This window comes from Anguilla rostrata, chromosome 10, assembly GCF_018555375.3.
Source record: "Anguilla rostrata isolate EN2019 chromosome 10, ASM1855537v3, whole genome shotgun sequence".
In the NCBI taxonomy this organism is placed as follows: domain Eukaryota; kingdom Metazoa; phylum Chordata; class Actinopteri; order Anguilliformes; family Anguillidae; genus Anguilla; species Anguilla rostrata.
In genome coordinates this window covers 33,886,444-33,913,024 of record NC_057942.1, presented here as the reverse complement: position 1 = coordinate 33,913,024, position 26,581 = coordinate 33,886,444, and the positions used below count along the sequence as shown (strand labels likewise).

Genomic DNA, 26,581 nt, shown 5'->3' with positions numbered 1-26,581 from the left:
TCGCTTGTTTGTAACGTTTAGGGTCTGTCCTCCGCCCCCCGATGCTAAGAGCATTGGGTTTCAACCTTTTTTTTTTCTCATTTGGAATCAATTTAGGGCAGTTACCGCGACCGTTACCCCGTTACCATAGTGCAAGTACACTGAGCGTGTTGCGCTGTTATGACATCATTTCCTATTAGCTTTGAACCAGCTTGTATACAGTTAGATGGATATAAGCCTGCAGAAGCATGAGAAGAGTAATCTACGATGAGAAACCCTTTGCGCATGCCTTGAGATTACGGTACATGCAGAAGGAATTCCAGTCCAGGGGGTGGTACCATGTATCCAAAAAGAGTCTGCAGTCAGTGAGCCAGTGACACCGAGTGTAAGTATAATATCTCTCTGCTTGACATATCAAGGGCTGCTCTTAAGTAAGGCTACACCAGGTACCTACACCAGGACTGCCCATCGCCATGACGACGCCCACTCACCCCCATGTTCCGAATGCAAATGAGAAACCGTAAAAGCAACTGGTGCCTGGGCATCCGATGGGTCTCGCTTTCTGTGTCCCGCAGAGGGATCTGGGACATCCTGTCTGAGCCCACTCCCACCTTTTTTTTTTTTTTTGGGGGTGGGGGGGGGGGGGGGGGGCTGTCCTAACAGCTGTCCGCGGCCCTCCTCCAGGACCGACACATCCTTCGACGGGCTGACGAAATGCTTCATTTACTGCGCGGGATTCATTTTTAATGCTTTCGGGCGATCTGAAACCCTTTTAATTACATCAGAGTCCCTCCTCGCCAGCCGCTCGCAGTGGGGGGGTGGGCGGTGGGGCGGGGGGAAGGGTCTGACTGGCTGGCAGGGCGGTGTTGACAGCTACGGACGCCAGGCGGTGACACGACTTCCTACGTCTGCTAGCGACGCCCCGCATGTGACAGGACGACGAGGGAGGGGGCGCAGGTGAGCTCCTGCCGTGCCCAGAAGGGGGGGTGGGGGGGGGAGGGTGGGATCAGCCTGACTGAACTACACTGCCCCCCCCCACCCCCCACTATAACCGACCTTATTTTGCCTGTGAAACTTAGCCACTGGAATCGCTTGACTAGGCAGGCCACACGTACAGTGTGCGGGTGCACCTGTAACGTCCCTAACCTGCGATGCCGGACGTTGCGCTTCATGTCGAAACTCACATTCGTCTGCCTCACTTTCGCTAGGGAAAAAAAAACGACCCGTCAGAGGCTTGCAAAGCGAAGGGCTTAAGTAAAAACCCAGTCGGATGGGATAGCATGCTATACCACTGCACTTGAAGCACCCCTACACATGTTGTGTAATGGGGCAGAACGGGACTGCTGCCGGTGTTGAACCGTGGGCCATGTAGCACAGCGAGAGATGCGGGGTTAGAGACCCAGGTCCCCAGCTAGCTAGCTAGCTAGCTCCCCTGGAACCAAGCACATCCGAGTTCTGCCTCTAGGGGGCGATATAACATTACGAGACAGACACTCATATGCTAACTCATTCCATCGCGCTGTGTTAAAATTGAATATATCTGTTGTAAAGCTGCAAGGAAGGCATCCTACATTGCCAAACCCGGAAAATTAATTTCATGTGTCATTTAACCGGAGAACCTTGAGGAGTTGGCCTGGACATGGCTACTTGTATGGCAGGTGAGACAGGTGGAGAAGCCCAACCTGTCATCTCCCAGGAAGCTGTAAAACGGACTGTAAATCTTTATACACATTTTTAGCAATGCTTGGAACCTTTTTTCCCTCACAATTTCGGATGTCCAGCCATACCATATATGAGCCGTCCCGCTGTTGCAAGCTGCAATGTCCTCAGTCACTTTGGAAGAGTGCACACTTGCACACCCGTACTGGGAAGTAGGCAAGGCCGGCAGCAGTTCCTAAGCAGCTATTCAGATCAGTGGCTCTGCATATGTGAAGGGCGAGGGGGGGGTTAGGATGATTTCAAGGGCCCTGACTGACAGGGGTCCTCAAAAAATTGTACCGAGGTGCTGGGGCCCAATGTGAGATCTTTGCATGGGGCCCAAAATCCCTGGTGGCACCCCACACCAAACCAGACCAGTGCTTTTCTAGTGCTGTATCTACTTCAGCCTCTACATTAGCTATCAGAGCACATCACCACACAAAACCAGACCAGTGCTTTTCCAGTGCTGTCTCTACATTCCTTATCAGAGGAAGCAGAAGAAACACAAGGGGTCCCAAACACGCCCAAACGAGTGATGAATCGTTAAGATTTGCAAGAAACTTTATTTTTAGACGGCGCTGCATTTATAGAGTGCGATGTCAGAGAGGAGAGGAACAGGAAGCTCCCGTCTCGGATCGCCCGCGGTCCCGCTGCCCGCCAGCTCCACGCGGCCCTGCGGTCACCGCGACGCGCTGGGACTGTGTTACATAGCAACGCACGCTGGGCGGGCGGGCGGCGGCGGGTCCCAGGGTCTCTGACGGCGGCCCTCTGAGATTGGCGGTGCTTTTAGGGCGGCGACGGCGGCGGCCTGCCCCTCGGTCGAATCGCGCGGCGGCTCATCTGCCGCTCGGCCCAATCACGCGGCGGCTCGTCTCCTTCAGTCGGGACGACGGCACGGCTGCCTCGGGACCGGGTCCACATGGTGGAGCTCCATTTCCTGCTTCCTTTTCCAATCCCAGCCTGTCTTTTTGGGGCACTGCCTCGCCGTCACCATTGTAGTACGCCAGACCACCCCTCCCCCCCAACAATAAATTAAAGTACTCGTAAAACCAGATGGGTTCGTCAATCTTCTCTTCTGCATTCATATGACTGTCACTTTTAATTGGATAACCACCTCATATAAGGATAAGCTGCAACATACCATCATCTACATTAAAGTAAATAGTCTTACATTATACAATATTAATTTCAGAAAATAAGACCGTATTTGGTACATTGTTACTGTAATAACCAGCTTTGTGACAATGATAATAGTACAAAGACCTACTTTTCTGTGCTAGATATGATAATCTTATTTCAGGCATGACCATTTCACATATTCTTTTACTCCTCTAGATTTGGGTCCCTGCTAGGTTTGGCAATCCAACAAGCAGTCACCACCTGCCCCATACGGAACCATCCAGAATAGCCCCAGCAGTGCACTTTACTTCCCTGCTATAGAATCTACCTGTGGGCCCCCTCTCTTCCACTCTAACAACCCCCGCCCCTCGCCCCCCCAGCAGGGATGAATCCTGTGTGTGTTATGTCCAGACTGATGTGTCAAGTGCTAGATTAACTGCACCCTCCACTTCCTTTTATTTCACCGTTCCAGGGCAATGCTCATTTACATAAACAGATAATCCCAGATAAAAATTTCCATTAGACAAAGGTGAAATGGATCAATTTTCTCTGCCAAGATAAATCTTACATTTTACACCGACAGGGTCATTACACAAGCCACATTTCAGAAATAATGTATTTAAAAATCAGCCGATAGCAGCCATTTTCTGCTTTCCAATTACCTTTAAGAAAAGCTTATTCTGTGGACAATAAAGCACATTACCGCACAATATGATACAGTCCATAAAGATCACAGTGTTTGATGAGAGGTTAGAGAAAGCTCAGCATATTTAGGGGAATGTCACAACCCCGTGGTTATCGCTGACGCGTTGCAGTGCCTGCCATGCAAATGTCCCATTACGTCCAGTCCAAATAGATTAACAGTCCTGTTAAAAAATAAACAGGTTTTTTTCCTTTTTTAAATTTTTTTTCCCCCTTTGAAAGAGAAGGCTGAGTGTAAGGTAGTAGATTGACAGCGCTGTAAGGTGGTGCCACTGGTGCGGGGCAGAGAGAATGAAAATCTCATTAGTTCCCTTCCACCCCAATTCACGGAGCCGACTCTGACCTTGAGACACTCAACCCCCCCCCCCGTTCTCTTTTAGGTGAATCAAAACGGGAGCCCTCCCGGTGCCCCGAGTCCGTGTTGCGCAGCAGACGCGGATTCCGCCGCATTAGCGCCGGCCCCACAGACAGCCCCGCGCGCGGGGCATTCCCGAGGCGGGGGTTCAGGGCCAGCTCGCGTTCCGAGACACACGCCCCCGCCTCCCCGCCTTCCCACCCCACACCCCCACCCCCCCCAGCGTGCGGGGCTGACGGTGTGGAGCGCCCCTCTTTCCGCGAGTGCTCGGGTGGAGACCGGCGGCATCCAGGCGATCTCTTTCAATCACCGCGGTCAGCGCGGAGAGGCATCAGAACTTCGGAGATATTCGTTTTGTGGCGAGCGAGCTGTAATTACCCGTGGCATGTGTGCCGCTGTAGCCCCTGATCTCATCACGCAGGGCCAGGAAAACAAAGAGACACGGCACGCTGTCGGCCTTTACAGTACCATCCGGGTCTCTGAAACGAACCAAAGTGTGAAATTTGGCAGAGGTCATTTTGTGTATCCGCATGTGCTGTCCGTTCCACCTCATCTGTCCCCACAGCTTTAAATACATTCAATTATTTGAGCATAATTTTTACTCGGAAACAAATCCCACAAATATTTTTGGGCCTCTGGAACAATGTGACAAACTAGGACACTGGTGCATGATATACAAGCTGCTTCACTTGTTACTTCAAATGGTGGTTACTTCACAGATTGAAAACCATCCATTTTCCATTAATATTTGGTACTCATATTCTAATTTAAATGTAATCCCAATTCTTTTAGCTGTAAACTTGTAAAAATGAAGTCAGGTGCATCGTTGATAATCTCAGCCCAACTGACTGTGACAGGGCTCAAGTCATTTAAAAGGCAAAATACATGAAAAATAACTTGGCTGTGCAAAATAAGATATCATGAACGTTTTATAACCCTGAAACTGACAGAATGACCATCATTGACTTCCGACGTCGTTTTACTTGAAAGAGTTACAACAGCACCATCTAATGGACAGACATAGAATATATCGCGCAGAATCACAGCGTCCTCCTTCCGAAAAGTCGTTAATTTATTGTAGTAGCCTACGAAAATATTTTGCAGAAACATTTTTTTTAAATTGTTAAAATAAATGTATAATTGTAAAGCATTTTATTATCCTTTACCTTTGTCGACTGCCCATTGTTACTATTATAACAATATTTGATTTGAAAACGAAAAACAAACAAACATTTAGGGTTAAAAAAATACATGGAAAACAATCATACCTCCCCTTTCTCGTAAATAACTGTATCTTAAAAAATATTGACAGGGCTCCATTTTTGGCTAAACGGGACGGTATGTAGGAAGGTAAGGTAAACACTTGTGTAATGTTCTTATTTTTACAATGAAGTCGTAATAAAAAATAGATCCTTTGTTACATAATTGAACAAGTCTAAACCCTTCTGAATGATGCGCTTTCCAATAGACTAAAGAAGGGTTGTGGGTAAGGCAGGCTTACCACAAAACGGTATCTTAAGAAAATAAAGAAAACAGTTGGTGGTCCCTCTTGTGTTATTGAGGGTTTTCCAATCAGGGAGTAAATCAGAACCGAAGATTACTATTACTATTAATCTATGGCTGGAGTAAATAGATGTACAGCGACATCTGCAGGACCAATTTTCAGCTGCATAACGGCACGAGCCGTCTCACGCGTGCCACGCAACAGATGAAGCTCCTCGGTGAAACATGCAGCCTACATGAACAAAGGGAAGTGCGTTTAATATTATCTACACTCTATTTCAGTGGTCGGAAATGTGGATCATTTTAGCAAAACCCACCATGACGCCTTTAGAGCATTAATGCATGCATGCATGTGTAAAATTGCATGCTACTACTAATTTATGTTATACAGAACTAATTATATTTCATTCATTACATTCGATCTGGGGCTGAGTGGGTTTGTGAACCTCTGGTTCGGATAAATAAAATGAGCAGTCTCATTTTGTCTTTTTAAGTACACATTAATCAAGGTTATACCCAAGTAGTTGTTTATCAGAAAACCTATTTTGTGGAACTTGTATTTATTTGATAGATTTTTATAAATATGGCATGCATCTACTTAAATAATGTATCCATGTTACTAGTCCATATAACATTTTAAAGGACAATACATTATACTTTCCCTTGTAAACTCACAGAAAAAAGCCATAAATACTCACATATAACAATTGCAAACTGTGTATTTTATTGATATGGAAAATACATAACCTTGTTTTTAACCAAAAGCTTCTTAAAAGAACTAGCAAAAAATGAAAACAAATTAATATGTGTGTAATAAAGAAACAAGAGGATAACTGAAAAAGAGCAATATGTAAACACAACGTACAATCAGTTTATCTTAAAGTGCTTCATTTGGTATTGGGAAAAAATGTGCAGCTCTCAAAATGTAGTCAAGTGTGTCTAAAGCTTAGCGTGTCTGTTGGGGTCTGGCAGACAAGCTTATGATTCAACATATTATCCACAAATGGGGATTTACTGAACTTTGAGCTAGCAGCAAAAGTGACACACTGCTAACAAATATTAATACTGAAATGCATTCATCTTGTTCCTGTAGATAATAAATAGCATAAAGCAATCACTGTTTACTTAATCTCTTGCTTACTGTAGAAATTGCTTTAACTTTCTTTTTATTGAACCTCAGGGGCATTATAAGGTCAAAAATCTAGATTTACTTCTCATTGACTGAATATTTTCAAGAGAAAAAAGTACAATGAAGGCTCAAAATAAACATGCAATTCCTTTAAATGTTGTTTTAAAGATCAAATCTTAAACAATTGCAAAACTAAAAATATAAATGATAAGAAAGAACATTTTCAGGTGAGCTCATGCGAGTGGAGGATGTAAAAAAAAAAATAAGGATAACAGACAGGAAATGAACAGAGAAAAACATTCTTTGGATATAGATGTATCTCTAATGAGTGTAAGAAAATTAAATTCTGGATTGCATTTTACATTAGCCTATAGGTAACCTTAAGTTAAACTTTGTCTAACAAATTACAATTGTAATATAATGACATTTTTTCTCATTATAGGCTTATTACAATGCTGCATTACAGTTGTGTAGTGTGGCTATATTGAATCTACACCGTAAAATGTGCAACTTTTATCGGATTACATTTGGTCCAACATTCCAGAATGGGTCCAAATGTAATCTGTTTATAGCTGAATTAACATTGGACATTTTACTCTGTAGGTAGCCTATATTATAGCCTACATTGAGAAAGTGATTAAATGTAGGATATTTTTATACACTCCGCTTATACTGTATATATATATATATTTTTTTTAAAGTTCCTCAATAGGCTCACTAGGCTTAATACTGGGTGAGGAAGAAAATAAAAACCATAACCCATTGCCCAATATACAATATTTATCAGCAATTCTAATGCGCGTAGGCCTATAGTTAATTTTTTTCTATTCACAATTCAATGTTTCCGTCTTCAGATAGCAATGTTTTGGGCCTGGCAGAAACAGTTCCGTTTATTTTTTTCAGTTTATGGTTTTCTCCATTAAAATTTCTCCCTTATGTGAGAAGACTAGGCTACGAGTGGCCCTGGCATTACGTGTGAGCGGCATTGTGGACAGAGCGAGAGACCACCCGAAGTGTGTTACCACCGAGAGGAGACGGAAGACGAGTGCAGGAGCTGCGGAACTCACCCGAATGTCAGCCCTGAAAATAGCAGGCCGCGGACACGACCCAAAACAACGGCGCGTTCGGGTCGAGTAAGCATCGGATCGCCCTCTGTCTTCTTATCTCACGAATCAGACCCAGGGAACGGAATTGAAGAGGACACCCATCCTATTGGAACAAACAACCTCAGAAAGCGTTCCCTCGGAAAGTTTGACGCGCTCCCTCCGCCCGGACGTCGGGGGCAGATGCCGCGTGGCGGGGACTATAAATAAAGCCAACGAGACCGGGAGACCACTGATGAGCCGCGGCGAGGTCCGTGACAGGTCCGCCGCATCATCGTTCGCTACCATTTCGCGGGACGACACGGGCCTTGCCACTACCGTATTGGACGTATCCTCATGGCTGGACTTCTGTCTTTGCAGGGAAACAGACTGTAGAGGCGCCAGGCTGAGCGGGAGGCTCTTGGAAACATGCGGGCCTGACAGCCAGATAAAGAGGCCGAGAGGAGGAGAGAGCTGTCAGCAGCAACACAGTGAAAAGAGTCGTGAACGCAAAAGAAAAGCTTCGTTTCTGCACATGGGGTTCTTCTGTCCCAATAAACACACCGACCTGCACAATGAAATTGGAACAGGCCCTGTTACAGAATAAAAGTGGACCTGTAACAGAGTCGGTTCATGAAGGGCGGTGGCCTTGGGCACCCTCCATCTGGGGGGGTTGGGGCATAGGGCAATGGGGTAACGGGGTAAAAAATAAAAATCCACGCGTTGCATCCATGATAGTTGATTCATAGTTGACATAGCAGTTCCTTCACACATCTTACACTAGAAAAAATAAATAAGTATTTTTTAAATTTTGTTTTTGTTTTGTCTGAGCAATGTAATGGGTAATTACCATGAAGTATATTTCCTGATATTAATCTTGACAGAAAAATAGAGGACAAAAAACAAAAAATAGAAAAAAAAAATAGAAGTACAGCATAGATTGTCAAAGTGAATCATTTCAGTGTCCATAAAAGTGGTGGTGCAAAGCATAGTCAACCTGCCCATATGAAAAAGACTGTCAGAGTCACAATTTTCAGTTCCTTTGATAGCCGTGTCTTCTCCATGAAAGCAGTGGGACTGATGCTTAATCCTTTTCAATTGGGTCCCAAGGCCAGATGGAGAGACAAGTGAAGCACATCTGAGACGTCTAACTCATGGAGACATACTTTCTTTTCTTTTGGAATGTTCATCATTTTTTTCCCTATTATTTTTTATAGGATTATTGGTTTGGCTTCCAGAAACATGGGACTACATTATTATTATGCAGTATTTGTCAAGCTTTTTCAGGTGTGCAAACCCTTACAATTCTGCTTTTGTCAGACTAATAACTGTATTACACTCTGCATTGATTTATGTTAAAATAAGACGTCCTTATAGCCTTCAAGATTCTGAAAGATTAATTTTTGATGAGTAACAGTCTGTGTTACCCTGCAACATCTTATTCCATGAACAGTCTTGCAGGATGATGCAGACTGTTCTTCATTAACTATTACCTTGTTGATTTGAGGTAATTGCCAAAACTACAGAAACATAACATTGACATTCAACTCTTATTCAGACTTGAAAATTGATATAATGTGCTGAGAGTTAAATTAAGGGTGCTAATGGAGTAGGCTCACACTCTCTCCCCACTTGAAAATAAAACAACTCACTTTTGCATCAAGACTGAGGGCAGACCTAGTGTGATAAGTCCTGCGGGGCATGGGAACTCGCACATGAAGTATCTGTGAAATGGCTTAATTAAAAATATGTGTTGACAGCAGTCTGCCATACGTTATCCTCAAGTAGCCTACAGTACAACCCATACCATCTCATTGCATGGCATGATACTGCCCACAGCACTGCTGGGCCAAAAATGGTTTAAAATAATAATGGAAAAGATGACCTACTCTGCTAGAGAAAGTGGAAAGTCTAAAAGCTAATGGTAGTTGCTGGGTACGTTTGTACACACGCAACTACAGTGCCTTCGGAAAGTATTCAGACCCCTTCACTCTTTCCACATTTTGTTACGTTACAGCCTTATTATAAAATGGATTAAATTCATTTATATTCTCATCTAAAATTAATTTATTCTCAATATTAAATTCAGTATTTTTCTGGGCTTTTTCTTGGCTTGAGCCCCTGCCCCTCAAAAAGTATGTGCATGCCCCTGCTTGATAATAAATATTACTCATTACGGTGCATGCTTGCTGGCCAAAAAAGTTTTTTAAGGAAAATATTGGGTATTTCCCTGTTACATTCGGAGTACTTGATTGTCCGAATGATCAACACTGCTGAAAACATTGTTGTACTGTGGTACCACTTGTAGCCTATTACAAACCAAACGTTTTATACTTGAACATATGGCCCTAAGAGTATGGAAATACTGGGATCTGGAGGTATTGGTAATCCCTGCATCGCATCAATTCATTATCACATGTAATTGTGTCTGTCTTTGCGTTCAACCATTGGTTATTCTACGGTTTATGAAGTCTCGGGAAGACCAAGGTATGTCAGTAAAGAAAATATGTCTGGTCGGCTAGTCCAAGTAAAACAGCGCATAATCCAGACACATCTGTGTTATAATCGCGTAATCTTTCCAGGCACTCTAGCGAACACACTCTGCCAGAGGGCCTATCACCATGCGCGTCGCAGAAATGATATTAGCTGCCTATGGCAACTTGGAAGCTAGCCTTAGTTGAGGATTTCGTTATACGTGTAAAATAGACTGGCTACTGTTTGCTAATGAGCTAGTGGTTTGAAGAAGAAAACAATATTTTACGTACACAACGTAGCTATCCAAATGGCGCAGTCGGTACACATAATGTACCTAGTGTAACAGGAAGGTAAGTTTCTTGTTTTAAATCAAACTATGGATCGCCTTTGCTGTCCTTAGACTAACTAGGCGGATAGGTTGGCTAACTAACGTTACCTACTAAGTACCGAAGAGACGACTTTGCTGACCTAGTTAAGCTAAGCTCCAGCGCCATTACTAGCTAGCTATTCACTTACAGAAAGCCAGAGGTTTGCTATGCGTTTTAGCCTAATGTTTTCAGTGGAGGTCCTGTGAGGACAAACGCGAATATTTCGGATGATTATATATCTTCCCGATAATCTTCAAACTAACATCAACTTTCGGATTTGTGTGTACTTCCAGGCTATCAAGGTTCAGGTGTGTGGTCAGAGGATTTCACCATGCCTCACAAGATTTTAAAGAGTGCCCACTACATCGAGCTGGGAAGTTACCAGTATTGGCCAGTTCTTGTTCCAAGGGGTATCCGATTGTACACATACGAACAGATTCCATTGTACCTGAGACAAAATCCATACATAACAGATGGGTACCGGGCGTATCTTCCGTCTAGGCTGTGTATTAAAAGGTGAGTGTAAAAACCACACCAGCACCTACATGTATCTAAGTGGTAACGATGTCTTATTTTTCAAAACTTTAATAATTTAGTGCCTTCCCTAGATGCATCACATCCTCACCTTTCCCCACTGAGGTATTAATCATTCTTAAGGATAGACATTACTATGACAAAGTGACAGTAGGTTAATCGCCTTCATTAACGAGTTTTGTTTTTACAAATGATGCACATTTGAATAGGCTACTAAACAATTTAACATGTAGGCTTACGGAAGGGGTTTAGGATAGAGGGTTGTTGAGGACGAATGAGTGAAATTTGAGGTAGAGTTATAGACTATTTAAGAACTGTGTCTGGTAAGTGTGACGTAAGCAGCAGTTTTCATGGTCTTTTGTTCAAAACCTTCAATTCTATGTGAAGTGGAAAGAGGTTTCATGCTTTTATTACCACTGATGCATATGAAAACGTTTCAGTACCCATTCACTGCTTATTTCGTTTTTCTGGGATCCGCTGTATGATTCTTAATGTCCTACATGATGTCCAAATAATTGTTTTTAAAAATGAATGAACAGTATTATCCACAGTAGTAATACAAATTGTATTAACTGTTCTCTCTTTTAGCTTGTTCATCCTGTCTAATGAAACGGTGAACATCTGGAGCCATCTGCTAGGGTTCTTCCTGTTCTTCTCGCTGGGGCTTTATGACATGACCACAGTGCTACCAGCCACGGGAGCATCCAGAGAGGACTACGTCATCTACTCCATAGGGCTTTTCTGCTTTCAGGTATGCCTCTTCTGTCTACAGTGAGCCGGACGAATCATCACATGTTAATTGTTTGCCTGTCAAATAACCAGGTGGTTTGACAAGATTGACAAGGTTTCTGTTGATCTAATAGGAGCATGCTTTTCCAATGTAGACTGTGTAACCGGCACATTACACAATTGGGCTATGTACATGGTAGAGTGGAACACGACTACTGCCTTTCCTGAATTTAACTTGCATTCGTAGAGTGCCTGTCCAAGTTACTTGCACAGAAACTTGGCTGATAATATAGAAATGCACAGGAATTGAGGTCTGAGTGGCCCAATCCTGTATAACATGGCTAATTTGGCTCTAATTTTGTACTGTTTTCAGACCCTTGCCATCAACTGTGAAAAAGATAACCTGTGTTTTGGAATTCATGTCATATTTAACTGACATTGCAATTGGGTGAAGGTCCACAGCATAGTTGTTTGCTAACTTTGCTCCCTTGGTGATGTTTATACATTAAAGGTCTGAATTATGATTTTTAGCCACACCAGTGCCAGAACAGGTTGGACAAGTTAAGCTTCACCAAAAATCCTGTAGTATAGTGTGGTGCCACATACAACAGTTAAAAATTCAAAACTAGTTTTAAACAATTACATTTTCTAATTTAAGTACAAAAACACGGTGTTGCATGATGCATGTTTTTAAACCTTGTTTATGACAGACTTCTACACTTTGAGACAGATTAATGGGAAATTTTAAAGTGCTGGTGATAAACTCTAATGACAGTGGCAAAGTGTGTATATTCCCTTGGACTGAGCTTTGTAGTGATGAAACACTCCTTTGTTGACAAAGCTTTCAAGTATAAACTGTGTTCAGCTCGGGGGCCAGTTACCCTCGGGCCTGTGTCATTGAAGTGCTGTTTGTGTTGGTCTCGCGCTCAGGTGTCCATGCTGTGCTCGGTGGGCTATCACCTGTTCTGCTGCCACCGCTCAGAGAAAAGCAGCCGCCGCTGGACGGCGCTCGACTACACGGGCATCTCCATCGGCATCCTGGGCTGCTACGTCCCCGGGGTCTTCTACGCCTTCTACTGCAACAACGTACGTCTAAGAGGTTTTCAAAAGAGAGCCTTGGCATTCAAGGTCATTACATGAGCAGGTCTGCACTGTTTTAAAGCTGTGGCCCACAACCATGTTCCTGGAGATCTACCATCCTGTCCGTTTTCATTTCAATCCTAATTTGGCACACCTGATTCCACTAATTAGCAGGTTGATGAGATCTCTAGCTGTTGATTGATGTGTGGTTTGTTAGGGTTGGAGTGAAAACCTATAGGACGGTAGATCTCCAGGAACAGGGTGGGGCTGCCCTGCTTTAGAGATTTAATGAGGAGCACGGGCATTTCACCAGGTCACTCACACCTATGGACCAAGTTGTGTTCTCTGTTGTCATGAGGTCTGTAATGTTTTGACTGTGTATGTCAGGACAGCCAACCCTGGTCCTGGACAGCCACAGGGTAAGCTGTGTTCTGTTGTTAATTAGCACTTTACTTAATATATTAAAACTTAAGTTAATTATGCAGCTAACTCATCACACCTGGTTTCCAAAGGTTCAGTTAGCTTCAGCTGTTGAGCTGAAACCCAAAATGGGCGTATCCCACAGCTCTCCGGCACCAGCATCGGCCACCCGTGATGCATGTCATTTTGAGAGGATGGTTTTAGGGAAATGTGAACGGCCTGTTTAGCCTTAGCCTATGTCTGGATGAGCTGGCACAGGTACAGACACGAGTTACAGACAGGTACAGGCACAGGCTGCACAGCCCAGGGGTCCCAGGCAGGAGGGCGGTCGCTGGGCGGCCCGAGGAGCAACCTCCCAGAGTGGGCCACTCAACAGATGGCGCGCCTGCTTTTGTTTGGGGCATATGCTACCTGTGAGACAGAAGCAGGACTGGCATCCGTTTCCAAACAGGAAAATGTTGTCTGTGTGTGCATGTGTGTGCGCGCATGTGCGTGTGTGTCTGTCGGTGTGTTTGTCTGTCTCTGCATGTCTGTCCGGATGTGCATCTGTCTGCCCGTCTCTAAGTCTGCCTGCACGTGTATGTTTTTAAATGCACTGAAAGCTCTTTTGCTTTTAGGCCTTCTAGAAATGTCTGAGTGTATATATCTGTAAGAAAATCTATTCCAAAATTAATTTGGAGGGTTCTCATAACAACCCAGCTTCTTAGTCATCCAATGAGCACAATCAGTGCCAGTAAATGAAGTGGGAGAGTGAAGGTGGATAAGGTTGGTAGGGATGCCTTTGTTTCTTTTTTAAAAAACAGAAATAAAAGATTAGGAGCACGGTGCTGTACGACGCAGGATCTTGGAGGACGTGAGCGAGTGCAGCCTCTTTGCTCGCCTGTGGCGGTTTTTTTTGGTGCAGCGCTGAGTTTGGCTGGGCTCGCTCAGTCCCCCGCGTGTTGGAAACGGCTCCGTTACGGTGCCCCAGAATCTGCTGAAATCTGCTCCAGTTAAAACCAGATGGCCGTGTTCATAGACCATTCCGTCACTCCTGTTCCCCACCATATGACATTCACACGTGGGTGAGCTATCTCCACTCCCCCTGCCAAGCGTTTAGCATTGCATTTAGGTGACTACTTAATCAGCCAAGTCCCTCAAGAGATTGTTTTGTCTGTTTTCCTGAGATGAACGGTGGAAGAGTAGTTTCTTTCACGGTTTAAAAAAAAAATGTTTTTTTTTCTTTCTTTTTTTTAACCGCACTCCTTTGTTTTTCTAGATTTTGGCAAGAGAACGTTAAAACAATTTGGCCACGCAGAGCATTAGTGTTTTCCCCCCCTGTTCTGCAAATTAATAATGTAGCACAACGACAATAGTAGTAGCGGGATATTAAAACAGCCAGCTTGCTAACTCGTCACGAAAGAATAAAACTTGTCTAATTTTGACGCAGAATGTTAGATACAAACAACGGGTTTAGACCAGGTCGGTGACGGACAGCCCCCTGATACCTTAATTTTATTATTATTATTATTATTCTTTTTTTTTTTTTTTTTAAATGAAGGGACGTAGCGAGATGCCGGGCGAGCTTGCATTGAGTTGGGCTCTCGGTCCTTTTGTTTCCCTTCCAGTACTGGCGGCAGGTGTACCTGATCGCGGTGCTGGCCATGATCCTGGGCGTCTTCTTCGCCCAGATCCACCCCCACTACCTCACGCAGCAGTGGCACCGCCTGCGTCTGGCCATCTTCTGCTCGGTGGCTGGCTACGGCGTCGTTCCCACAATCCACTGGGTCTGGCTCAGCGGCGGCTTCGGCGCCGACATCGTCCAGGTGAGCCGTCCCGCAGGTGGCGCCGGCGAGCCGGTCGCCTTCGTTAACGGAGGAGCCTGGGCTTCGTCCAGCGTGCGATGCATCCCACTAACATTGAGCCTGCAGAACACATTCCTAACGCCGTGCTCTGTTGTGTCGGTTTGCGATGAACTGTTTGAGTGTCTGAGTGCGTTTCCTCCAGCCCCCGGGCCTTCAGTCTTCGTTTCCGTCCGCAGGCTTTCGTCCCTCGCGTTCTGGTGATGTACTTGATAGCGGCTGTGGCCTTCGTCGTTTACGTCTCCAAAGTTCCGGAGCGATACTTTCCAGGTACGTTGTCGTTATTTTCACAACTGTGTTCAGGGAGTAACTACAACAGGTCTGCCCTGTTCCTGGAGATCTACCACCCCGTGGGCTTTCATTTCAACCCTTCCATTTGGCACACCTTATTCTACCAATTAGCAGCTCGAGGAGATCTCCAGGTTTTGAATGAGGTGTGCTTTGTTAGGGTTGGGGTGAAAACCTACAGGATGGCAGATCTCCAGGAACAGGATTGGGCAGTCCTGCTCTAGTCTAGAGCCTCTCATTGAGTACGCAACATTAATGTCTCACAGCTGTCAAATGGAAAATTCTGCGTAGATGAGTATTAGGGGTCCACGGGGTGTTTTTAATTAAAATGTGGTTTCACGTGGAATTGTTTAGATTTCAGACTTGATTAAATTGGCTCCGTAGAGCACTGTGAGAGAGGAGATATGATTGATATGATTTGTGCCAAACAAACTTTTCATGTTCACAGGCCAGCTGAATTACCTGGGCTCCAGTCACCAGCTCTGGCACGTGCTGGTGGTGATCATGTTCTACTGGTGGCACCAGTCGGCTGTGTTCATCACACACTACAGACACAGCCAGCCCTGCCCCGATCAGTCTCTCCACGCCTGAGGCCCTGTGGCTAGCCCTGCCCACACTACCTGCACCGACTCTAAGGACTTCAGAGCTAGCCTTCTATGGACAAGGGTTCGACACTACGCCCTGTATGGTCTACCTGCTCTGTAGCCAGCCCCACTGGGACTGCTAACTCCAAAACAAGGGCTCTACAGCTAGCCCTGTCTGGACTACTTGCTCTGCAACCAGCTTTGCAGTCACCTGCTTTTGCCCTGCAGAGACCACACCCATAGCCCCGCCCCCACCACTATTATGACATCACATCTTTTCCAGGGCCTGAGACCGATCACCTGATCTAAGAGTAGCAGAACTTGATCTGCAATAGCATTCAGTCTGCAGGCTAAAGGACACTTTGACAGCACTTGTGTTCGTGAGAATGTGAACGTGACGTTATTGTTTAGATTCTGGCATTGTCTAGCCTTCTAAAAAACTGAAGAAGCAAATTTTTTTCTGTCGGTGCATTTGCTTGAATGTCAGAACTGATGCATCGATCGATCCTCTCCAAATTATTCTATACAGGACAGCCCACCGTTCATCCACCTTCGTGTGAATGCAACATTTACATATCCCCCCCTCCCCACCCACCGACTTTGTTGCAATGATCTAAACTATCGTCATTCAAATCCCATTAATATTCAAATTATGATTAATAGCTGCTCTTTGTTTTGTTTTGAAAGTGCGTTTGACAGATAGGGCTTTAATCAGGCAGTCGTTAGTTAGGGGCATCGTTCTAATCGTAGGCGGCGCATCCGAGGTTCGCGAGCGATCAGTGTTCTTGCGGAAGTATTTGCACTCGAGTCGGTTCGGTACAGAATGGCCGAACGTGCGTTGAGAGACATTCGGCGTGGTAGGCCTACTGCATGGGCGATAACGGTATGAGGCTCAAACGCTGGCACCGTGCCTTTGCATCGCATGTGTTCTAACTTTGGTGCCGGGACGGTTCCCAGATTATTCATCACCCTTCACGCGCACTAACAAGCGCGTGCTGGTTCTGTCAGTGCTCGTATTTTATTTATACCGCCTAGTCTAAAGCAGGGTAGGGTACCTCATTCTTGAACCAGCAAACGAATTCGGAAAAAAAGACGCACTTCAGTTGTGTGTTTATTTACTTTCGGCCATTTTGGAATTTTCTGCGTTGTACGAGCACGCACGATCGAAACGTAAACCAAAGATGGAGCCCGAAGTTTAACCTATGATCGTGCTTTTAAGCCTGTGGAACCCGCAGCTAAGAAATGTTGACACGTCTGTCGCATTTATTGCTGTAGTTATCTTCTTCAGGTTTAATGTATGTTGCCTTACGCCGTACAGCTTTATAAAAATGTGGAGTAGTGTGGTTAATTGCACATTTTGTTTAGTATAAGTTTGAGTCAGGAGCTTTTAGTATTTTAGAGAATTTTAAATGTTTGTGTTAGTTATTTTAGCAGAAGCATGCATTAACTGTGCACTGTATGGTAGTGATATAGCCCAGCTGTACAATAGCCTATTTATTTCTTAATTTGATTAGAAACTGTCCTTCAGGCACTTGTTCTAGTGTAATTTATTTCAAGGAAAAATACATTTAAATTCCTGCTAAATATAGGAAAGCGTTCAACAAGAAAGGCTGTTTAGGCTCTGTACAGAACTTGTCTTTCATGCGTCATACCTCCGACTGTGCAAACAATATGTCAGTATCATCAACACCCGGTCACTGTTTGATTTACAAATGGACCAAGCGTGTGTTGACACTTATTTCTTTTCTTTTTTTTGCCTCGATTCTGAATTCATTTTCCAGGCAAAGTCCAAACACTGTTACATGCTCTGGAGCTAGACACTGTAGCCCTTTACAAACCAAAGCGCTAAGAGGTCTGCAGAGCTGTAATACCTCTGATAGAGGTGCCCTTTAAAAAGCAGGAGAGTCCGTGCACTGAGCCTGCGTCGCTGGCATTTTTATGTCTTTTTTTTTTTAATTATGCGGCTCATGCCTTGCTCAGATGGGCACGGGTAGATCATTGTTTACAGCAATGTTACATTTCTCTCATTGTCCTCTGTGCACGTATATACATTACAAGCTAAACACTGTAAAATATCAACTGTCTATCATTATTGATACTGAAACTTTTTGATGGGCATGTGTGCTTTATGAATAAAACCATATGACGTTTTTACTGGAGTTTGGATATGTTGCGCACTGAAAACTAATCTAAATGGGCTGTTTCATTTATATTAAGCATGACTATTTTTATATATGGTGATGGGCCATTTGTAAATACAACTGAAGCTTGTTGAATGCAATTGCTGTCTGTAACTGCTATGAAACGACTAGCATTTACCTTGCAAACAAAAACGCCTTGGAAGAGGGTTGCTGGGTGGCTAGTCCAGTTAAACCGCAGCTCTGGTTCGTGAGACTCAGCCTTGGATGAAGGGATTCAGTTGCTGGGATGAAGGTCGTTGCTCTGCTCTTCCAAGCTGCACACAAAGCGCCCTCTTCTGACAGAAGTCTGCAAGCTTGACAGTCATGTTAAAAGGACCAGTGGCTATTTCGGAGAGCAAGAGCTGGTCGGCCAAAATTGGTCATGCAGGTTGCAGCAATAAGTACTGTAGATGGTGAGTATTACAGGACATTCCAATGTGGGAAGAAAAAGGGGAAAAGCATGAAAATGCTGGTAGGCTGTGGAATTGACAATGCAGTACTCACCATCTAATAGCAATATGTGACCAAACACCAGTGTTTTACAAAAACAAAACAAAACAAAAAACCCCACTTGAAACATTACAGCTGTTTTTATTCTAAACCACATTTCTTATAAATTCAATTAGTTCAACCATTCAAACAAATTCCTTATCAAAATGACCGAACGGCTAGCACCCGTGACACCGCATCAGTGTGCTAACAGGTACCCCTCAACCAAGTGACTGCGGTTCTTCCCAAATGGTACTGAATGAGCAATGTTTGTATCGTGAAACCTTACCGGGAAACGTATTGCTTCGTGAAGAAGGCGACAGTACCCAGCCCTATGACAGAAAACTTTTTTTAACGAATCCATCCTCTTTATTGCATTTTTTAGACAGCAGTACAACATAAATATAACAAAAGGGGGGAAACGTCTGTTAGAACTATAAAAAAAATTTTTTTAAAAAGCTATGCCACTAAAAAAAAAAAAAGAATTCAATAGGACTGTTAGGAGTAGAGGGAAAAAAGATAAGACTGCCGTATTAGCCTTAATGTGCTAATGGGCTTAGGGCTAGTAAATGCATGGGAAAGTCAAACCTGAAAATCCAGATAAGCCATAACCGTTTTTCTCCTTTTCTTTCAAGTACAAAAGAAAATCAAACGGAAGCGTAAAATGTGGAAAGTGCACTTAATTGGTATAATTTTGATCCGGGAGGTTTTGTCACCCTCTCTTACATCCGTCTGATCTTGAGAGCGTAATTTAGGTTCATTTCCCTTTTCGTGATGCATGGCTGTTGCCAAGTTACGTTGACAATGGTAGTCTGGTTAATCGGCATCAGCAGAAGGAATTGGCAGTACTTGTAGTCCCAAATAACTACACGGATTTTCATTTCATATTGCTACATTATAAAACTTCACATTTAATCTATGATCTGTAATACTGTGATTTTATTTGGTTTAAAAAAGATCACAGCAAAATTCAAAATGAGCAGTACTCCTTACCTGCATTTTTTCAACTGTTAACAGCGAAATCCTATTAAAATTACAGTTTGTAAAGACTCCGTATTAGAATGTCGCTGGTGACAGCTCTAACTGTTTAGGAATAAAAACAACAAAAAAATCCCTTTCATTCTAGTATTCAAGAAAAGAAAAAGATGCAATACAAATTTTCACCACAGCGAAATGCTTCTATGTACTGAAATACAAGAGAGTATCTGACTTCCTAAATGTAAAAATATACATAGAAAATGTTAAGTCTAAATAGGCGAAATAAAACTTTAAAGGCCTATGCTGAAGCATCATTCAGCCAAGATATATGCGCAAGTTCAGCGTGATGGTTCAGAGGTACTGTACTGTGCAGCAGGGTGGGACTTTACCCATAAGGCTTTGCGGTGTGAAATTCATCTTATTGGTAGATCACGTAGGAAGCCACAATCTACACACACAGAGCTTGGCAGCCACTCGAACAGTTGACGATGGAGCAAGCTCATTATCACAGTACAATCTGAGTGGAATTCATCCTTTCAAAGTTAAGGATAAGGTCTCTGGCAAACGTCTCCAGAACAAAATGAATTAATGCAGCATACGAGGCTCTTTAGCGAACAGGTACAGGCTAAAGGTAATGCATATCAAATTTAGAATAGATCATCTATACTCCACAGGATTCTTCCTCAACTCCAAGTCCGTTACGTATTAAAATAGTTTTTTTTAAAAAAAGCATCTTTAAGTCCTCGTTCGTTAGCGAGTATCACCAGCTAATTTGGATGCGGGCAGTAAGCGAATCGCAAAGCCACCGGCCTAGAGGATTCCGTCGCGGGATTTCACAGGCTTTGCATAACACCACGGTGCGTGTGTGTGTGTGAGTGTGTGTGTGAATGTGTGCTGGAAGACGAGACATTCACTGTTTGGAAGGGAAGGGGGCGGCTCCAAAAGGGTCCAGATCCACCTGCGGGGGGAGCTGCTGCTGCTGCTGCGGCCCGCCGTGGACCACCATTTCCGTGAAGGGCACGGCGCCGAAGTCGTCCATTTTGTTCCCGTCCGCGAAGGCGCCGTGCAGGGAGCTGGTCCGGGACCTGCCGCCGGCCGGGTTCAGGTCGCCCTGGTGCTGGGGGTGGCGGCCGCCGTCCGGCGGGTGGAAGGGCTTGGCGCCGAACGGGTCCAGCAGGGCGTCCTCGGCGGGCAGGGACGGGCCCTTGTCCTTGCCGTCGCCCCTGGCCCCGACGCTGATGTTCTCCTTGGAGTCGGAGGCGCTGAGGAACTCGTTGCTGCTCTGCGAGTCCCTCCGGCCCACCTTCTTGTGGCGGCGGGCCCGCTCGGGGGTGCGGTAGCTGGGCTTGCCGCTCTTCCTGCCGCCGGTGGGGGTGCCGTGGTGCCGCTTGCCGTTGCCGCCGGCGCTCTCCTGCTTGGTGCGCCTCTGGCGGGAGGTGAGCTTCTGGAGGCTGCGCTGCTTGTTCTTCTGCTGCTGGGGGCTGCACGACTCCTCGAAGGTTCCCGGGCCGAAGACGTCCTCCCCGCCCTGGGACTGGGGGGGCGGCGCCGCTGGGTGGCTGGGCTGGAAGGGGGAGCAGCCGAAGACGTCCACGCTGCCGGGGGAGACGGGGGGGGTCTGCCCCGCGGGGGCGTCGCCGCTCTTGCTGGTCCGGGACAGGTTCCGGCTGAAGGGCGCTTTGGTGAAGACGTCGAACTCGTCCATGGCCTGCTCCTGGCTGGCCTGCCGGAACGGGGCCTTGGAGAAGATGTCGGCTCCCTCGGGGCCCGCCTTCGGGGTCTGGCCCCCGCCGAGGAAGGGCACGGCCCCAAACACGTCCACCTCCCCCCCGGTGGGGTCCGGGGCCGGCGCGCCGGGCGAGGCGGGGGGGGTGACCAGGCTGGGGCCGGGTTTGGTCCCGGCGGTTCCCGCCGCGGTGGCGACTTTGCCTCCCGCCGGCCGGCCCGGCCGTGTCTTGGCCTTCCTCTGGTCGCAGTCGGAGTCGGAGCTGTGCTTGTCCTCGTCCTCCTCCGCCTCGTCCTCCGAGTCCATGAGCAGCGGCCGCTGGCCCAGGTTCTCGGGCTCCGTGTCGTCGTTGAACTCGCCGTGCTCGCTGTTCAGGCCCTCGTCCTCCTCCGGCTCGTCCTCCTCGCTGCTCTTGGGCGACGGCGGGTCCGACTCGAAGTCGCTGTCGGACTCCTCCCCCCCCGCCTTGCGGGCTGGCGGCCCGGCCGCGCCGCTCCTCTTGAGGGGTTTGTGCTCCTTGATGGCCGGTGGGAGGGGCTCCTCCAGTGCGAGCATTGCTGGGGGCGCGGTGGCCTCCTCACTCAGCTGCTCCGGACTCGTCACACTGCCACCTACTGGATAAAACCACAATTTCAGAAGTCTGAACTTCAACGTAACAAGGAGCATTCAATGTGGCACTGTCATAGGATGCCACCTTTCCAACAAGTCAAATTTCAGGCCTGCTAGAGCTGCCTCAGTCAACTTTAAGTGCTGTTACAGTGAAGTTTGGTGTAGGTGGAATAATGGACTGGGGCTGTTTTTTGGGCTAGGCCCCTTAGCTCCGGTGAAGGGAAATCTTAATGCTACGGCATACAATAACATTCTAGAGCATGACAATACCCCTGTGCACAAATCGAGGTCCATCAAGAAATGGTTTGCAAAGTTTGGTGTGGTAGAACCTGATTGGCCTGCGCATAGCCTGGACCTCAACCCCATGCAACACCTTTGGGATGAATTGGAACGCCTACTATGAGCCAGGCCTAATCACCCAATATCGAGGCCCAACCTCACTAATGCTCTTGTGGCTGAATGGAAGCGAATCCCTACAGCCATGTTCCAAAATCTAGGGAAAGTTTTCCCAGAAGAGTGGAGGCTGTTACAGCAGCAAAGGGCGACCAAAAACCACATTAATGCCCACGGTTTTGGAATGAGATGTTCAACAAGCACCACATATGGGTGTGACGTTCGTGTGTCTGCATACTTTTGGCCATAAAGTGTACACACGGACATCTGCTGTGTCTTAACTCTCACTCCCAAAACCTGGTGTTTTTTTTTTTGCTGTCCTTTTGTTTTTCTCACAGAAACAAAAGTATTACAATGCACAATGCTGCCATGTTCTTTAATGTGACCATGAACTTGATGCTTGTCAAGCTGCCCTTTCACCTGCAGAACACTACTGTACAAAGCAAGCTGAGAAATCCCTCTCAAATCTGACCCTAGCAGCACCTCGAACCCTCATATAGCATTAATTTGAGCCTTCCACAGAAATAAATACCCAACACAATCTGCATCGGATTCTCCTTCAAATAAAGAGATCACAACATTAACACGCCCTTACCATGTTTACATACATAAATACCGTCTATATGGGTCAGGGTCAGGGTCAGGGTCAGGTCAAGAGGCCTAAAACTGATAATGCTTAAGATTTCATCTTTTTTTTTTTCTTAACCAGGCAAAACATTTCCTTTGCCTCATTTCAGAAAATCATATTGCCTTATGTCTTTAAACCATCATAAACTCAGCAATATGAACACAAATATAAAACTTAGCGCTCACTTTAAACTAAAGCCCCTGTGATTAATTTTGAAGTTGTTCCTTGGAACTGCTGTGTGATCCAGACACAAATCTACACAGATGGACGTTGCATTAGCACAGACAGAGGTTTAAGGATAACAATAAAAAGCTTGGGGGGGGGGGGCATTCTTAAGACTAGAAACATGATTAATACTCTGCCGGGAATTGTTTAATGACGCTCCTTAGCTCTTGTAAGTTCTGTAACACGACAGTGATTTAGCATTAATAATCCAATCTGGATTATTCCGACTGTCGATTTGTATCTCCCGGGGTACAACCTTGATGACATGCATGTCGGGCATTTTTAAACCAAACAAATCCCAGCAGTTTGCACGGTATTAAAACAGAAGGCCCAAAGACAAGAATTACTGAACTCATATGGTCAGGAAGATGCTCTTTCCCTGCCTTCCCTCGACTGAGAGGACTCCCAAGCATTAAACGCAAGATGGCTCGGTAAAAAAACAGAAAAAAAGATGCAAAAATGTTTCTGAAGATCAAAGTTAAGAGGACGGCTGGAGTTTTAGCAGGAGTTTTCACCCACCCGGCCAAATGTCGCACATAAGTACAATTTGAGGGGAGCAGAACAGTTGGAAGATAAATTTTCCATTTCAGCCCGCTCTCGCCAGTCATAAGAGCCTCTGGACCCTCGTGCCCGATGCCAACTGTTTTATCGCACGCTTTATTTTTGGAAATGATCTGTGGAGTCATTCATTTTATGACTCTGAGCTGCATCTAGCACTGGACACCAGTAGTACGTTTAGGTGTGTTTAAGTGCGTAAGCATATTGCTGGGAACGCTTATTGTTTTGAAAGCGCGGCGGGATTCGGTTCGAACCGTTACGAGGCAGCTGTTTTGCGTCGGCAAAAATACTCTCGCAGCGGCTTCTCAATATAACCGGGCGAACAGACAGGTCATAGTCATTACCTGGCTGCTTTCACTCACCTACTTTCGTCCTTTTGCTCAGGTCACTATTTAAATGTATTCAAATGAAAAATATTTCTTTACAGTTAACAATCCAAATGAAGGAATAGTGTGTTTAAAGAATACATATTGTGAACGAGTGCACGTGGACCAACTGTATTGTAATGAGTAATTGTAATGTATGAACTCTGGTTCCCCTTTATAAATTTCACCAAGATCACCCCCCCCCACCCCCACCAAAAAGCAGACAGCATTTGAGAAACAGTGCCACATGAGTCCACCCCCCTCCCCCTTCAAAATCACATCTTTAAATCTACTCAAATCTGGAATCTCCAACCTGCCGGACCATGTCAGGGGCTTAACTACAAGCAGAATATTAGTTATAAAATAATAAAATTACTCAAGAGGGGTTGGAAAGAATTTAGTCCTGCTCGAGGCAAAGAAAGCGCTCCACAACATCTGCTTGGGCGGCCCTGCCTAGATTATGGCGCGAATAATTACGCCTTTGCATGAAACAATCTCAGCCGCTACACGACGGTACATCTTTAATCGTATAAAACGACCCCAACCTGGAGATGCACACGCAGCGCTCCCCCCCCCCCCCCCCGCCCGATGCTCTTTTGTGGGACATCCGATTAAAGGGTCGATGGCGGTCTTGTAAAAGTGGCGATAACACGCCTTTCCCCGGCTTTGCCCGCGTCGCCATGTGGACGCCCGGCTGCCGGATTAGCGAGTGTGCGGCCCGCACCGTCCAGCAGCTGCTGTGCATTGTGGGTGGATTCGCACGTCACATGACGGTAAGAGGAAATTAAAGATTTACTCTGACTCATGCCTTTTCATGTACACAAAAAAACTAATAACGCGTCAAATCAAGGAATTAGGTTAAGCACCTTCCACTAGTTAATCAGCAAAAGGCTCGTCTTATTTCTCCAATCAGCCGTCATGGAAACGGGGGCTGTTTTGACCACGCCCCTTCCTGCCTCTATATGTGAATGAGCTGTGATTTAAAGCACATCTCAATGGCAGGTGCCCTCTCATTCAGACATGATATAGTCCTTAACCTTTAGAAAAATCTAATCATCAAATCATAAAACCAGCCATTTTGTTTTTCCAGTTTTGAAGGAAACGAGCCTGCATATGACTGTAGTGGGGTTTTTTTTATTTTTTTATTAGTTTTTTTTTAATGAGGGGATATAATGCAGGCTTCAAGAAAATCATGCCATTGCCTAGTCAACCTTTAATAACAGGATTAAGCAAATAAACTGTGGAAAGCCTCAGAGAGCAATAAGTGACACATTAGTATTCATCCTTGGTCACGCTCCATATGCGAATTCTAGGTTTTTGTGTCACCCATAAACAAAGGAGAGAATGTCTTCCTCCTTTAGTACACACTGTGTGCATCTCCACTATACGATCCTCTCCGTTAATACTGTTTACATGGATGCTCATTTTACTAAATCCTTCAGGCTTTATGCTCAATGACCATGTCCCTCCCTCCCATCTTGAAATCTTTTAAAATCAGGATAAAATAGAAACCACCACAGGGTATGGGCACGGGAGTAAAAAATTTTCAGCCTGTGAAGAATAAATGGCTTCCAGCTCGAAATGGACAAACCCAATAGCAGCATCTATTACTGCAAGAAACGAACTATTGCTTTGTTAAGTTAACTCTTAGCTTGGCAGTGTTAAACAATATAAAAAGGACCCATTTAACACCCAGGCGCCAATGCAAGGTTTTTCCACTACTCCATCTATGATAATTTTACGTTTGGAGAAATGCACCTTTATATTTCTATGTTAATATTACGATTAAGATTTAATACATAAGACGGCAATTATCAATGAGAGGAAATCTCAATCTTGTAATTGTGAGTTCAATTTCAGAAAACCATTACTGGGGAACTCCAACACCCAAAACATAGCTACAAAGCATACTCAAAACATGGAGCCTAATTTATGTGTGAGATCTGCATTTAAGTTCGACTAACATTTGTGCTGAATATGTTCAGTATTTCCAATGTGATATTTAATTAAGACATGCAAGTGTAGTCTTTAAAACCATTCAAAATGTAACCTCTGGTTATTCTTACTCATCTTATCATATTTACATGTGTCAGTATAAGTTAAGCTATTTAAAAAAAAAATTAAAAAAACATAAACCAGGGAATGGGTGACTGGTATCAACAAAACCAATTTCTGCATGCATGTTAATTCTGACTTCCTGAGTTTAACTCACGCACCGAGAACTTCCATCAAATCCCAAAACTCAAAAGCACAATAACCCAAACCAATCTCATTTGAATTTCTGTGTATGGCATCTGATTTGTAGCATTCTGTATTTTTGTGTCAAATCATGAAATAAACCAATAAGGACAGCCATGTTCACAAAACCATCTTGTAAGCATGATATAGTGGTGGGCAGATCATAGTTGATTTCGTATTACTAACTAAAACCTGTTTTCCGTAATTCGAGAGCAAGGATTTAAAAAAAGTGAACAAAAATATATTTTGCTTTTGAATATGTTTATTATTATCAGTTTTTAAAGAAACACATTCAAGATGTACATT

The 26,581-nt window shown here is 45.0% G+C and overlaps 2 protein-coding genes and 1 long non-coding RNA gene across 9 annotated transcripts in view; 1 reads left to right on the top strand and 2 right to left on the bottom strand.

Moving 5' to 3' along the window:
- The window catches only part of LOC135233277 (uncharacterized), a 16,904-nt gene extending 4,161 nt beyond the window's left edge, over positions 1-12,743 (bottom strand). Inside the window, exon 1 of the long non-coding RNA XR_010323802.1 lies at positions 12,634-12,743. This is a non-coding gene — a long non-coding RNA (uncharacterized LOC135233277). The remainder of the gene's footprint in view (positions 1-12,633) is intronic.
- On the top strand, positions 10,114-18,040 carry paqr3a (progestin and adipoQ receptor family member IIIa). The gene is made up of 7 exons (XM_064296655.1): positions 10,114-10,392; positions 10,704-10,926; positions 11,533-11,695; positions 12,604-12,759; positions 14,781-14,978; positions 15,194-15,284; positions 15,751-18,040. The coding sequence occupies exons 2-7, from the start codon at positions 10,742-10,744 to the stop codon at positions 15,891-15,893; spliced, it is 936 nt and encodes a 311-aa protein (XP_064152725.1). The 5' UTR covers positions 10,114-10,392; positions 10,704-10,741; the 3' UTR covers positions 15,894-18,040.
- Positions 17,322-26,581, bottom strand: part of bmp2k (BMP2 inducible kinase) — a 46,107-nt gene continuing 36,847 nt past the window's right edge. For 5 of the 7 annotated variants that reach the window (XM_064296654.1, XM_064296653.1, XM_064296652.1 and 2 more), the window contains one exon: positions 18,638-21,873. In XM_064296654.1, the coding sequence (XP_064152724.1) occupies positions 20,444-21,873 (1,430 nt within the window). In that variant the 3' untranslated portion in view covers positions 18,638-20,443. Of the gene's footprint in view, positions 18,381-18,637; positions 21,874-26,581 lie in introns of those variants that run through there. The other 2 variants (XR_010323801.1, XM_064296651.1) reach the window with 2 other exon arrangements.